Here is a 15,704-nt window from a genome sequence, read left to right on the forward strand (position 1 = left end):
GCATATGAATAATAGTTAAAAGATCATGAATATAATTAACAGCTTATGAATAATATTTAAAAGATCATGAATATAATTAACGGCATATGAATAATAGATAAAAGATCATGAATATAATCAACGGCATATGAATAATAGTTAAAAGATCATGAATATAATAATTAACAGCATATGAATAATAGTTAAAAGATCATGAATAAAAATTAACAGTTTATGAATAATAGTTAAAAGATCATGAATATAATTAATGGCATATGAATAATAGTTAAAAGATCATGAATATAATTAACGGCATATGAATAATAGTTAAAAGATCATGAATATAATTAACGGCATATGAATAATAGATAAAAGATCATGAATATAATTAACGGCATATGAATAATAGTTAAAAGATCATGAATATAATTAACAGCTTATGAATAATAGTTAAAAGATCATGAATATAATTAATGGCATATGAATAATAGTTAAAAGATCATGAATATAATTAACGGCATATGAATAATAGTTAAAAGATCATGAATAATAATTAACAGCTTATGAATAATAAAGACATAGCATTATGTCATACATAATTATGGAGTGAATTGTTGTCATTAGGGGTGTTTACATGTCATGCTGATTTTTAGCTCACATTTGGTATATGTTTGAAATTTATCACGTTTACCTGAAGTGATGTATTGTAATTTGCTGTGATTTGCTGGTGAACAGGCAACATGGAAAGTATCTGGAAAATGTGATGAACTTGAAGTAAATATTTCTACAGTGTATAGTAACATATGTAACATATGCATTGTGGATCTTTTATTTACATTTAGGAGTTTATAATTCTTCAAAACTTGTGTCTTTATTGGCATATTTAAGATCTAATGGTGATTTAATGTGTTTTTAAATGATGTGGTACTTATTTTTAGAATTCCATCGTTGAATAATGACATTTCCCACTCCTGTGATATCGTCTGTGTTTGCTTTGATCCAATTTAAGAGGAAGTCATGAACTGGTTAATAATAGACTTTTTTATGCTTACTTCCACAGCAATAAGAACGGAACTTAGCCGAAGATAAAATGACCCTTTGACATCTGACATGAGAAGACTTCAACACCATAACTCATTCTTTCTTTCCAAGTGCCCAATTATTAATAAGATACTTATTACATATTATGTAAAACGTGATAATTCCATAAAACCCTGGGAATTAAAGTATAACATGATATACCAGGAAAATTTGAACTGAAGAGAATCATGGGACTACAAATATTGTAACATTTATTCTCTGTTGTTCCTGTTTTTACATAAATTCATTTGTAGACTACTTAACCCCAGTCCCTTCCACATTCCTCTATGGGGTTTCAAGATTGGTGTATCTTAATAATGCTACACATCATTTGTTTTAAGGAAAACTAGTAAACTATACCTTGGCTTGAACATTATTCATGATACACTGGAGAATTATAGTCTTCTTTGAGCTATCAATGGAACTCTGCTGAAAGCAAACGTATTCAACCATATTTTTTTAAATACATTTTTATGATTGATGAGAGAGTAAATGTTGCTCAAGTTGATGTATACAATCATGTTAATGACAAAATATAGCAGTACCAGTAGTAATTGCAAATCAAGTATTTCATTTTCATATACGTAGAGGTCACAATAACCATGATGATTCCCAACTCATATTTTATGATGAGTTGAATTATTTTGAGTAAGCTAACTGTTTAGAATCAAAATCCTAGTGACTTGGTCATTGTAGACAATTGACCTGTAGTAACTTGATGCTGATTGGCCATCAATTTGTTGATTTTGGATTTTGTAAACCAATCAGTTTGGGATTTTACAACTCAACAACGATCATTAATGATTTAGTTTACTGTGAATTTTATATCCTGTATATTCAAGTGGTTATTTAGAAGTTAATTTCTTAAACTTTATGAAACTTTATAAGAACATTTTGATGCCATTATTCAAAGTTATTTTGAATTGTTTCAATAACTTTTTACTTACTTTAATCCTCCTCTATTCTTTGGTGTAAGTAACATTGAAAGATCAGTTTGAAAATGACTGCCAACGATTACTGCTGTATTTTCTATGTTACTAAAATTTTACCAAAAATGCATTTACCAAATTAACACTTGCCCATAGTCTGTCAGTAAGATTGACAGTCTGCATGTAACACATTCTGTTATGTTTGGCCTAGGGGCCATATACCTGGCAATTTTACCTTTGTATTTAATAATCCACATCTTAAAGCAGGCTGCATGTCTGTACAGAATTACTGACTTTTCATTTGGCTTTAAATCCATCCAGTCTATTCGGTCATGATGTAATTAAGTCAACTTTATTTTCATTTCTTTTTTTTGGAAGAAGTTGGAAGATTTCGTTGTTTTTGGAAGAAGTTGGTGGAAGAAAAAGGACAGGAAATATGCTTTTTGTTTAAATAATATGTTGCTGTAGTTACTTCTAAGTATAGCCTCATGAAAGCATTCATTGATTTCAGAACAGTTTCAAGAATACTATTTGGCTATGTACGCATCATATGGCATTTTCAATGTTTTCCTTATTGCCTTGTTGTTCGTAGTGATATTTTCTGGCTGCTAATGTAATTTTCATATTTAGAGAAAATTTCTTGAAAAAGCAAAGATAGGAGCCCTCTTGAGGCACTATGTAGTAACATCATGCTGTCAACCTTATTGAAGATCAAACTTCCCTGGTGATTTTCTAGCTGAAACAATACAGTTAATCTTTAATAACACATTTTTTAACTAGATATACCAGGTTTTGTATGAAGTATGACATTTTTACAGATCATAGCATTTTATTTTCATACGCTTTACTTATTTCGTTGGAAATAAAGGATCACCAACCCAGTGGCCATGATTTTCAAATTTTGATGAAGTCTTCCCTGAAAAATGTTCTTCCAAATAATGTCTTAAATCAAGGGAAATGAAGACAGGCCATCTAGCCAACCCTAAAACCCACCAAAATAGACTTCATATCGCTTTGTACATTGTGAATTATCCAAATATCTCAGTGTGCGCCACATATTGTATATTTGGAGATAAACTAGGAAAAAAATTGGATCATGTCAGATTTTATGCTTTCATCTAAATGTACTTAACATCAATATATAAAGAGAAAGTTTTACAAATTTTTGAAAGGAAATGCTTGGTTAATGTTTAACATAAATTTGTATTTAATAGAGCCAGAGATATTACCAACATGTTTCTAGAACCAGTCTTCTGGTTCGTACAGAGTGCATTTGAATCATGCATTGAAAATCTTTGTTTCCAAAGTGAAAAAAGTCTACAGTCTTATATGTAATCTGACATATGGACCAAGTCTGATGTTAAATTTACCATTGGGATCACTGCTTTCAGAGACATAGTGCTGTAGATACAAGTCAGTATACTTGCATGACCTTACTCATTACCATATTGTGAATATCAGAAATAATATTCCAATGGCAGTGCCACATCTCAACCAGAAAAAATTGTGAGCCTATAAATATCAGTGATATGAACTGCTTCAGAGACCAGTGAGAATTCTTGATGCATGCTCTTGAAAATGAATCTAGCTCAGAACGTAATGTCTAATGTTCATGATGTAATGGTTCATGTGTATTTGTGAAAAAAATCACAGTTGTGATTATATCGGGATGACAAAAGTTTGAACCTAGGCTATACACATGCACAAATTCTATAAATTACACAACGCCATGTATTTGATAAATTGCAACACTGAGCAATAGTACCTAACTCTTTAATTTTTTTATGTTTATTCTTAATTTCTTGCCACTTTTGCATTACCTATTAAACAAATTAATTAAGTTTTATTCAATCATTTTCTTAATAGAGGGAAGTTTAAATCAAAATCTCAGAAGAAATTTCGGAGTTGCATTTACAGTGTTCTTTTATAATTATTAACACAGCATTGGTTGTAAGAAGATTGTAGGGTTTTATGTCTGGTTCTCTGCCACTTCAGATAAGTCAATAGCTTCAATGGTTTCTTATCGAATAATTTCAAGGATGCTTAGTTCATGATAAGCCACATTACAAATTAATATTATACTAGGGTGTGTGTCGCCTTAAGCAAGCTGATAAGCTACATAAGGGAACTCTGACACAGTATTCATCAGGTGTGACCTATATTGCAGGTAACAGTGTCATTGTAGGAAACTAGCATTTTGTGCTGCCATTTCAAGATAAAAGTTATCAGTTCATAATTTGATGAGTGTAGTGGTCAATAAAGGCAGAAAATTCAATAAGAATGCAAATCTAAAGCTGTCTCTGCAGTCACAACTTTACTGTGGTGTTTCTTCAAAGATTTGACACACCCCACAACTTCATATGCTCTGTTATGTTACAGTGTTCTAATTATCTGTTTTACTTTGTTGTTACATTTTCACAGTGTTATTAACTCCTTAACGGTGCAGCTGTGAAAACTCTGTCATTGATTTTAGAAAGTACAACGTCTGGAGAATATCTAGTTTTTCGTTATAATGTTGACTTGAATGACTTTGTGTAAAGTTAGTCATTATAATTGTTCTTGAATAAGTTAATTTACTTTGGACTTGCTTATCTAGTTAAATCATTTTAAAAAGAGTCATCTCTTCATTTTGCAGATATTTGAAGTAAATGAAATCAGAAAGCATGCTATTTTCGACCTTTGAATAGATAAACAGATCACACAGACTGTAACATCTATATTCAGAATAAATATGTCTGGAAATAATATATTAACAAGAATATGATATGTTTCACATCATATTTGAAGTCAAGTAGTCATTCCCCGTTAGTCTATTAAGTAGACTTTGACCAAACTCTTATTTTGTATTGAGATTTCTAGAGCTGTATTGGTTGATAGGGATGTCACACAGACATCTCTGTATATAATATATATATACCTGTGCATCAGCAACTTAATTGAAACTATAGTGCACACAGTAATTGATAACATACCATAGAACACTGTGGTGTAATGTTCATACAGAAAACCATTTGAATCATATTCTAGGAATTTATGATTGAACATGTTTTCAAAAGAAATTATTTTGATTCCTAACGCATGGAGCATTATCATCAAAGTCATTACAGAAAAATTGCTATTTACATAACCTTATACTTACCATGATTTGGTGAACAAGGCAGAGAGAGACTAATTATGTATGTTGTCATTTTAGATGTATTTTGATACTGGGCCAATTTATGTTTATTGTATGAAGAGTATAAATTGGTAAGGATCTTTGTAGACTGCCTCTATGTTACCAAGACTGAATGATCACAAGCTAACATGATAGATAAATGATGAAATATGTCAAAAAAGTCAGAGTCATACTGTGATACAAGTATTTTCTGGTGGCAAAGATTTGCACTGTGAAATGCAGCTAAGTATTGCATACTATGAATATGCAAATGTCAGTGTAATCAGTGTCTCTGATTTGTAATCCAAATGATTGAAGACAAAATCATTTGATAGTTTGCTTTACTGTTTCATGTAGTTAGACTTTCACTGACCTTTGACACGCATTACATCATCAATAGAGGCTTTCCTTTTCATTTTTGCAGACATGTATGTTGATCATTGCTACATTGTATTGTATCGTATCCTGATTGCTTTTCAAATTCTGCAGAGATTCTCAAATAAAAAAGTATCTTTTTACGGAACTTTCCTTGCTTTGCGTATGTTGTTTCTTTAATACTGTCATGTAATTTGTACTCACACTTTTCTTTTGCAAATACGCAGTCCCAGACTTTGTTTGTAGTGTCCACTTCAGTGATATGAATCATACTGAATGTTATTTTTTCCATAATTTGAAAAAGACAAGACGGTCATCATGAATTTGAACTGTTAGTTCTCCTCTCCTATGAGATTCATATATGGTTTTGTCTCAAAAATTTTGGATTCAATATTTAAATTAACATTCAACTTCATTACTTTTAAGATGTACATAAAGTGTGCAGCATTTTAATGTCATATCTCTTCCTGTGTCAACATCTCTGTTGATAAATGTGTTTGTATGTATAAACTTATGATATGCAAAGAGATCATGTCATCTGCATGTTACACACATAGTGCACCTGGTTAGTAAGTAGTAATGCCTTGCATACACCAAGTTGACTGTTTCCATCAAGCATTGAACCCATGCATTGCCATGATTGGTTTGCCATGAAACCAGGACTGGTTCACCCTGGTCATACTACTTGTTGAATTGGAAAGGGTTTGTCATTGCCACTGACACCTGGAGGCAGTTGAAAGGAATGAAGCCCCCCCCCTGTGTCGTCAAAAGCAAAATGGCATGCGAGTTATTTTTAGCTCCCATAGCCATATGTATATATGGCAATGGAAGCTATTCTTATAGGCTAGGGAAATGTCTGTATGTATGTATGTCTGTATGTCTGTATGTCTGTGTGTCTGTATGTCTGTATGTCTGTATGTCTGTATGTCTGTCCGTCAACATCAAAAACTCCAAAACCGCTGTACATTTCATCTTGATATTTGGTGTGTACATGGATGATGGGCTGTAGATGAGATTTTGTTCAAATGAAGTTGTCATTGCCAAAAATATGCAAATTAAGTGAAAAAATGTAAAAACAGTCAAAATTGAAAAAACTCAATAACCACTGAGCAGATTACATGAAAAATTAGCATGTAAGTACTTTGGGCTGACATGAAATGATTGTGCACATCTTGGGTCAGTATCTTGGACTTGCTATTTTTCATGAATTTTTTGTAATTTTCTCCCATTTTTGGTCAAAAAATCTCCTGCTCTGAAACCACAAGTCCGATTGATTTGAAACTTGGTATGGAAGTGCATAGGAGTGACCTTTCCCAAATTTGGGCAAATCGAGGTGAAATTTGCATATTATTAGTTTACACGTCCATAGACTCCCATGTATAAGGCAGATCTCCATAGACTCCCATGTATAAGGCCACGAAAAATAAAAATTTAGTTTCTTATCGTATCATATTGCAAAAAGGATGCAGTGACACAATTTTTAGTCCCCACGGATGAAGTCCAGTGAGCTTATAGATTGGGTCATGTCCGTCTGTTCGTCCATCCGTGAGTCCATCCGTTCACGCAGATATCTCGGATATTTTGACAAAATGTCATGTGACCTTGATGACCTTTGATCTCAAATATACATATTTGTCCATAACTCAGTAACCACAAGTGCTACCACCCTTCATATATGGTATGATGGGACAGCTTATGACGCCACATATTGTACCTCATTAATTATGCACATATCTAATTTTGAGCGAGCCAATAGAGCTAGAGGTCTGATTTTTGGTATATAGGGATAACTTAGCAATACAATTTTTTTGACAAAATGTCACGTGACCTCGGTGACCTTTGACCTCAAATATACATATTTGTCCATAACTCAGTAACCACAAGTGCTGCACCCTTCATGTATGGTATGATGGGACAGCTTATGACGCCACATATTGTACCTCATTAATTATGCACATATCTAATTTTGAGCGAGCCAATAGAGCTAGAGGTCTGATTTTTGGTATATAGGGATAACTTAGCAAAATAATTTTTTTGACAAAATGTCACGTGACCTCGGTGACCTTTGACCTCAAATATACATATTTTTCCATAACTCGGTAACCACAAGTGGTACACCCTTCATGTTTGGTATGATTGGACACCTTATGACGCCACATACTGTACCTCAATAATTATGCGCATATCTCATTCTGAGCGAGCCAATAGAGCTGGATGTCTGATTTTTGGTATATAGGGATAAGTATAGGAGAGAAATTTTTTGACCAAATGTCATGTGACCTCGATGACCTTTTACCTAAAATATATGTTTATGTCAATAAATAAGTAACCACAAGTGCTATGTCCTTTGTATTCAGTAGGATGGAGACCTTATGACAACACACGCTTTACCTCATAAATTATGTACACATCTAATTCTGGGCAAGCAAATAGAGCTAGAGATCTGATTTTTTGGCATATAGGGATTAATTAGCAATATAATTTTTTTTTCAAAATGTCATGTGACCTCGATGACCTTTGACCTTGATTATACATATATATGCATATCTCAGTAACCACAAGTTCTATACCCTCCAATTTTGATAGGATATTAGACCTTAAGATGTCACATCTTGTATCTCATTTATAATGCGCATATGTATTTCTTGGCTGGCCAATACTGCTAGAGGTCTGATCTTTTTTCCCGATTTAGAACCATAACTTAGACATGCCTCATGTGTTTCAAATTGGGAACAACGACATAGACCTATGTGCCCATAGATCTCAACATATACACTCCAGTGATACTTCTTAATGACCACATTTTCCTGCCCCATCAAGACTAATACTCCTATTACAAGTGGGGACTATGTCATTGTAAATGACTTGTTGAGTTAATGGTTGTATCACAGTATTTGATATATCTAATGCTATATTTTTTCCATTTTATATTCTGAATAATTACATTAAACATATTCCACTGTACATTTCATTTAAGTATTTTCACTTCATGCACTTTATCCCTTTCACACATGTTCAAATATCTGACCAGAGAACAAACACTAAATAGTCCAGGATGGGAGCTACAGTGTCATTGACGCTATTTTTTAAATTGATATTGGAGATTTGCATTTGCTAAATGAGATCAATTCTTAAAACTCACTGAAAAAAATGAACAAAATGAAGATCAATGTCTGTACTGTGAGAGCAATAAACATAGAACAGCCCTGGTCCTAGAATAGCCACATACACAATGATCCATGAAATTTTCCTAGACTACAATTAATTGATTGAGCCATGTACTGTCCTGTTACATGTAGAAGGGAAAAATCTATCATTGCCATTTGCTGATCAGTACCAGTGTCGCTAACTATACTCACTTGTGTGTATCTATTGTTTAGTATTTGAAATGTCAAGAGACAAAATAAGTTTCTGCATCCACTGTAAGTCTATTCATTATTTTTATGAAAGAGTTTGTGCATAGTACTAGAAATGACCTACAAAATGATCTGATTTGTACCCTTGTACAATATCTTTCAAATCATTTTTTCTGTTCTTTACTCATAAAGTTGAAGTGTAAACATTCTCTCTTCATGATATCCAATCATGTACATTAAGATGTTGCAATAAAAACCTATGAATATCAACTGACCACATAAATCAGGCAACTAATTTGAAAATTTTACAATCTTTCAATCTCCTCCCATGATGGAACATGATTTTCCTAGTTCAAAATTGGAGATGAGAAAAACATTGTGCTGAATAGAGATTTTCTTGGCGTTTACCTAACAAGTCTGAGAGATGCTCATTTTTTATTACGAATCTCTGACTTTACAATGAAAATGAAATGTAAAATATAGGTACTACATGTACAACAAAATATCCATATGATATGGGCAGAAAATGTGTATTAGAATAAAAAGTCAGAGTTAAAACCCAATTAATTCATTCCAAATTGGCCCTTCAAATTGTGGCATTTTTTCTTGATGCAGCATCCAGGTTGAAACACAAGGCTAGACTTTGATTCGGTATGTTTGAAAAATGTCAACGGCTATGCTTACTAGTGGGGAAATGGTATAGCCACAAACTATTGACGTCAAATCGCCGTACACAAAAACAGACGCCTTGTAATTATGGCACTGTGTATTGTGTACAAAATGGTGCCATAAGACACCGTCCCTCCACCCACGGTGCACAAGGTAATGAAAATTGAAAATCTGTGATTTAGCAGTGCAATTGAAGGTGTTACAATCCACAGTATATAAATGTGGTTCATGATATTAAACAAGCTAACAATGAAATTGGATCTGAAAGATGCTCCGAAGACTAGACTTTGATTCGGTATGTTTGAAAAGTGTCAATGGCTAAACTTACTCATGGGGAAATTTCCAATGCAACGATGCACACAGCAACTACACGTACATACTTAGACATTGAAGGAAACTTCAATTCAGAGAATTACACACTACAACTTGTCTGTTTTCTTACAATCAAGTTAATTTATTTATGAAATACCATTGATCATAAAATACTGAAAATCCCACTGATTTTGATATTAAATATATAAATATGGTTGTTCTCATCAAAAAATTACAAAACAAAAGCGAGAGCACAACAATGTTGTCATCTCTTATGAAGAAAACAATTTAACGAGTTATTCCAAACTTTCTGCATCATCGTTATCTGATTGTACTCTAGTAAACAGAATATGCTGATTTCAATTAAATGTGCTCTCAGCAATTAAAATATTTAACCTAAATCATGCTGAACATTTAGAAATAAAAAAACAAATTCATTTAGAAGGTCAGGAATCTTTGGTGAAAGTTTTTGTATGCATGTTTATTAATCATTTATAATGGTTACCAAGAGAGTAAACCCCATGGACTTTATCCATGGTTACCAAGAGAGTAAACCCCATGGAGTTTATCCATGGTTACCAGGAGAGGAAACCCCATAGAGTTTATCTATGGTTACCAGGAGAGGAAACCCCATAGAGTTTATCCATGGTTACCAAGAGAGTAAACCCCATGGAGTTTATCCATGGTTACCAGGAGAGGAAACCCCATAGAGTTTATCCATGGTTACCAAGAGAGTAAACCCCATAGTTTATCCATGGTTACCAAGAGAGTAAACCCCATAGAGTTTATCCATGGTTACCAAGAGAGTAAACCCCATAGGGTTTATCCATGGTTACCAAGAGAGTAAACCCATAGAGTTTATCCATGGTTACCAATATTCTCATTTTTGGATTGTCTTTTCAAACTTCATGATTGATAGCAACGGCAAACTATTAATGTCATGCTAGAGATTGTGTTTCTGTAAAGTCAGCAGATTCTCAGCATATCAAAGTCACTGTTCTCAGACAATAAACTTGCATACAAAGTCCTCTCTATAAAAAACATAAATATGCATTATCAATTAATAGATAATTGAGGACAGCGTGAATAAAACTTCCAAGATAGAAACTGAAATGTAAGAGTCTTGATCTGTTTCTTCAACAATGAAATTCTGACTTCAAATTAATCAGAAAATGCATTGAGAAGAGAGACATATTCAAAACTTATACCGTGAAATAAATAAAATGCCTTGATGATACTAAATTGGACAGATTTCATTGATAATTGTAAACCACTACCCAAATAGCACACAATCATATATGGTATGTTTCTTTAAATATGGTGACAAGTCATTTCATATCAAAAAGTTTACATTTATACAATCATTATGTCATGAGAATAAAAGAAGATAGCCACACAATATTTTTTGATAATAATCTATATATAAATGTACAAAACATTAAATTTAGTAAAATTGCATAGGATTTCAAGTTATCTTTTAAAATTTTATCCCATCATGTCACAATAAAAGACCTTTCATCAAATGACAAAATTATCTAGTCTAGAAATCTTTTTGTATGGAATCTTGAAGGAAGATTGTTGGAACCTTACATACCTCTGTAAAATTATTGCATTTTGTGTAAAACGACAATACTCATAATGATGGAGTGAAGTTTGATTCTGACATTATAAGATAATTGTGCACAGAAAAAACAGAGATTGTATTATTGCTGAGAATTGTTATCAAAGGCACTGTAGTAGATAGATGCAACCAGTGCATAGCTTCCTTCAAGTAAATATGTTGAAAAAGTCAAATCTATGAGGTATTGCATGAGTTACAAGCACCTAGACTAGGTCATGATTTGCATACTGCTGATATCCCATAATACTTCCACTTACGTCACATGATTGTAAAGCTATTCAAACTGACCACCTACTGTTAGGAAATTTATTTAACATACATATGTACATGTTATGTCCAAATGTCTTTCAAATTCACATCAGATCAGCAATTGGATTTTTTACATTTGATTCCTATGTCTGGCAGTTGACATGCCACAATAAGATTTCATTTTACTATCATCAGTTTACAATGATTAACAATAAATGTATGACATCACATCATGACAAAATATCATAAGATGATTGGTAAAAACACAGAATGTCATAATATGATATGATATTGAAACATGACATGACACAATACATGATAACATGACATAGATATGACGACACATGACACAAGATATTTACAGCACATGATGGAAGAACATGACATGATTTTATAAGATGACATGTTGATATTGTAAGATCACATTGACATGATATCACATGATATAATGCTGCAACAAGACAATACAACATGACATGATCTAGCAACATAGCATAAACACATCATGGTACATATCGTGGCTAAATCAAATGATATTGCCGATAATGATATGAAACCTTACAAGAAAAGTATCACAACATGATGAAAGAATGTGCCATGATATAGCAAGTTTATCTTCATGCTTGCAAACACCGTCACTGAGATTTTCGTAATGCTACGAGTTCCTCCATGACACTATCTGTACTGGCAACTCTAATGATATGCTTTGATAAATCAATCTGAGTCTTGTCTTCTGTCCCTGCTTAGTTACCAATGTATCATTGTCTATCTCCGCTACCCAATGTCCACACTGAGATTTGAAACTGGCCTACTGAATTGATTGAAATGAGGAACACTGAAAGTTTCATACAAAGTAAAACATCTCTGTACATGATCACACTGTAGAATACATGAAACATCAAGATGAATGCCTCAGTGATGCACATGAAATTTCTTAGATCCATAAATTAAAATAGTTTGACATTATTTGTACTGGAAAATGCTTAATAAATACATGGAAGTAATGAGATTGGTTGCCTTCATCTTGTTTTGGATTGGGCACACTCATCAGAATTAACGACATAAAGTGCATTTGCAGAACATCATTCATTTACTGAAAGCAATTACCATGGTTGTCTAATGACAAGAAAGACTGTTTTAGTTGTGATTGTCGATTGAGTCAATTTTTCCACCCCTTTGATTTCTTAATTACTGTTCCATATTTAAATAGATAAATAACTTACTACATACAATTCAGTGATTGCTCAATTTAAAACAGTTTGATATAAAACTTTGAAAATTTAAAAATTCAGATGGTTTTTGCCGGCTAAGTACCCTGATGAAGTTCAAAATTGTCAGTCTGGTTAATATAGTACTTTGTTCATTCAAGGTGACTTTGTTAAATTAATGATCGGAAGATAAATTCTCTCAATCAATCATTCACTTTGTAACATTCTTTCTTTCAAACATGATTTGACAGATAGAACCCTTTACATATTGATACAAGTGAAAACAGATTTTGTCAGGCTACTGCAATGGGCTTGCATGCACCAATACATCAATGGATTCACTGTTTGTGTCCACTGGTGTACCAATGGATTCACTGTTTGCATCCACTGGTGTACCAATGGATTCACTGTTTGCGTCCACTGGTGTACCAATGGATTCACTGTTTGCGTCCACTGGTGTACCAATGGATTCACTGTTTGCGTCCACTCACTGGTGTACCAATGGATTCACTGTTTGCGTCCACTGGTGTACCAATGGATTCACTGTTTGCGTCCACTCACTGGTATACCAATGGATTCACTGTTTGCGTCCACTCACTGGTGTACCAATGGATTCACTGTTTGCATCCACTCACTAGTGTACCGATGGATTCACTATTTGCGTCCACTCACTGGTATACCAATGGATTCATTATTTGCGTTCACTCACTGGTGTACCAATGGATTCACTGTTTGCGTCCACTCACTGGTATACCAATGGATTCACTATTTGCGTTCACTCACTGGTATACCAATGGATTCACTATTTGCGTTCACTCACTGGTGTACCAATGGATTCACTGTTTGCATCCACTCACTGGTGTACCAATGGATTCACTGTTTGTGTCCACTGGTGTACCAATGGATTCACTGTTTGCGTCCACTGGTGTACCAATGGATTCAATGTTTGCGTCCACTCACTGGTGTACCAATGGATTCACTGTTTGCGTCCACTCACTGGTGTACCAATGGATTCACTGTTTGTGTCCACTAGTATACCAATGGATTCACTGTTTACTACAGGGCAGCTGGACAAACTTTCCTAAGTAGTCTTGACAAAGCTTTGTTCTTATCACTTAATTTGTAAACAGTTCTCTCCGCTGCTTTCTCTCTTTCCTCAGTCTCCGCAAGAGCTTTCATCAGTTGGGCATTCTCGATGTACAGCTCCTTCAGCAACATGTCACGTTTGGTAGATTTGTTCAGCTGTGAATGAATGAACAGATCAAAACATTAGATCACAGTAAAACTCACACTCATTAGATCACATTGAAACACTCATTAAATCGCACTGAAACACTCACTAAATCACACTGAAACACTCACTAAATCACACTGAAACACTCACTCATTAGATCACACTGAAACACTCACTCATTAGATCACACTGAAACACTCACTTGTTAAATCACACTGAAACCTTCATTCATTAAATAAATCACACTGAAACACTCACTCATTAAATCACACTGAAACACTTACTCATTAAATCGCACTGAAACCTTCATTCATTAAATGATAAATCACACTGAAACATTCATTAAATCACACTGAAACACTCATTCATTAAATCACACTGAAACACTCACTTATTAAATCACACTGAAACACTCACTTGTTAAATCACACTGAAACCTTCATTCATTAAATAAATCACACTGAAACACTCACTCATTAAATCACACTGAAACACTCACTCATTAAAATCACACTGAAACACTCATTAAATCACACTGAAATACTCATTCATTTTCTTTTATTCTTTTCAAACTGCTTTATCTCAATCATATCACATGTTGTCTTCTATGTTTCAAAATTTGCTGAAAGAATGAACTTCTTGCAGAAAATTCAGCAGTTGATGTGAGTCTCATGCAATCACGGCACTGCAGTAAGACTAATATCAATGGGATTTCATAGATGACCCATCAGAGCTTTAATGAGGAACCTTTCTGTTTATTACAATGAAAGCATCTTGTGAAAAAGCTAACTACCATAAGGAGGAGGGTTGTATCTGATTTGCACAACATCGTTTGTTCTTGCATTCATCAAGTGTTAACTCTGATAACATCCTTACCTGTTCTTTAAGTTTGATGACATAATCATCAAGCAATCCTCTAGCCGACCTGTGTTTCTTTTCAATCTCAGCTCTTTCATCTCTCAATGATTTCATTTCACCGTCGTATTCTGATTTGATGTTATGAAGACCTTTGTTCAGTTCTTCTTCCTTTGTTCTGATAACTTTTTCCATGTCTTGAAGTCGTTTTTCCCTCTCTGCCAACTTCAAGTTCATTGCCTGCACCTCTTTTTCACTGATTTCATTCCTCTGATCACGGAGTCGTTGTAATTCTCTGATGTGTTGTGACTGGGACAGCGAAAGTGCAGTTCTAGCTTCAAGTAACTGTGTGACAGAAAATTGATTAATTTAGCATTGACATCTCCTAAACAGTTGTCAGGGAGATATCACGTTCATACATTTCATGAAGACTGGATTTGACAAATTTTTCAAACATCATTCAAGGGTTAATATAAAAATCTGTTACTCCTTGTAACCAGGACATCAATTTTAAGGTGTAGAAGGTAAACGTCATAAAAGATGTTATTTTTATTCTTGGATGACCAAGGGGGTGGCACTGCACATGAATACATAGTCTCAAGTTTATCAATGCATGCTTGCCAAGATGAAGAAAGAAAGTGGTAAAAAGCTTTTTGTTTTCTTAAGTGTATGTTTCAATTAAC

General features: G+C 33.7%; 2 protein-coding genes across 9 annotated transcripts in view; one reads left to right on the forward strand and one right to left on the reverse strand.

The window, feature by feature from the left end:
- Positions 1-5,665, forward strand: part of LOC139144548 (vasodilator-stimulated phosphoprotein-like) — a 59,244-nt gene extending 53,579 nt beyond the window's left edge. For all 3 annotated transcript variants that reach the window (XM_070715256.1, XM_070715254.1, XM_070715255.1), the window contains exon 11: positions 1,040-5,665. In XM_070715256.1, coding sequence (XP_070571357.1) covers positions 1,040-1,068 — 29 coding nt within the window. In that variant the 3' untranslated portion in view covers positions 1,069-5,665. The remainder of the gene's footprint in view (positions 1-1,039) is intronic.
- Positions 5,666-9,981: 4,316 nt separating this feature from the next.
- LOC139144285 (ninein-like protein) overlaps positions 9,982-15,704 on the reverse strand; it is a 36,983-nt gene continuing 31,260 nt past the window's right edge. For 3 of the 6 annotated variants that reach the window (XM_070714958.1, XM_070714959.1, XM_070714956.1), the window contains 2 exons: positions 15,043-15,366; positions 9,982-14,174 (listed from right to left, as the gene is read on the reverse strand). In XM_070714958.1, coding sequence (XP_070571059.1) covers positions 13,989-14,174; positions 15,043-15,366 — 510 coding nt within the window. In that variant the 3' untranslated portion in view covers positions 9,982-13,988. The remainder of the gene's footprint in view (positions 14,175-15,042; positions 15,367-15,704) is intronic. The other 3 variants (XM_070714960.1, XM_070714957.1, XM_070714962.1) reach the window with 2 other exon arrangements.

This window comes from Ptychodera flava, chromosome 11 (assembly GCF_041260155.1).
Source record: "Ptychodera flava strain L36383 chromosome 11, AS_Pfla_20210202, whole genome shotgun sequence".
Lineage (NCBI taxonomy): Eukaryota > Metazoa > Hemichordata > Enteropneusta > Ptychoderidae > Ptychodera > Ptychodera flava.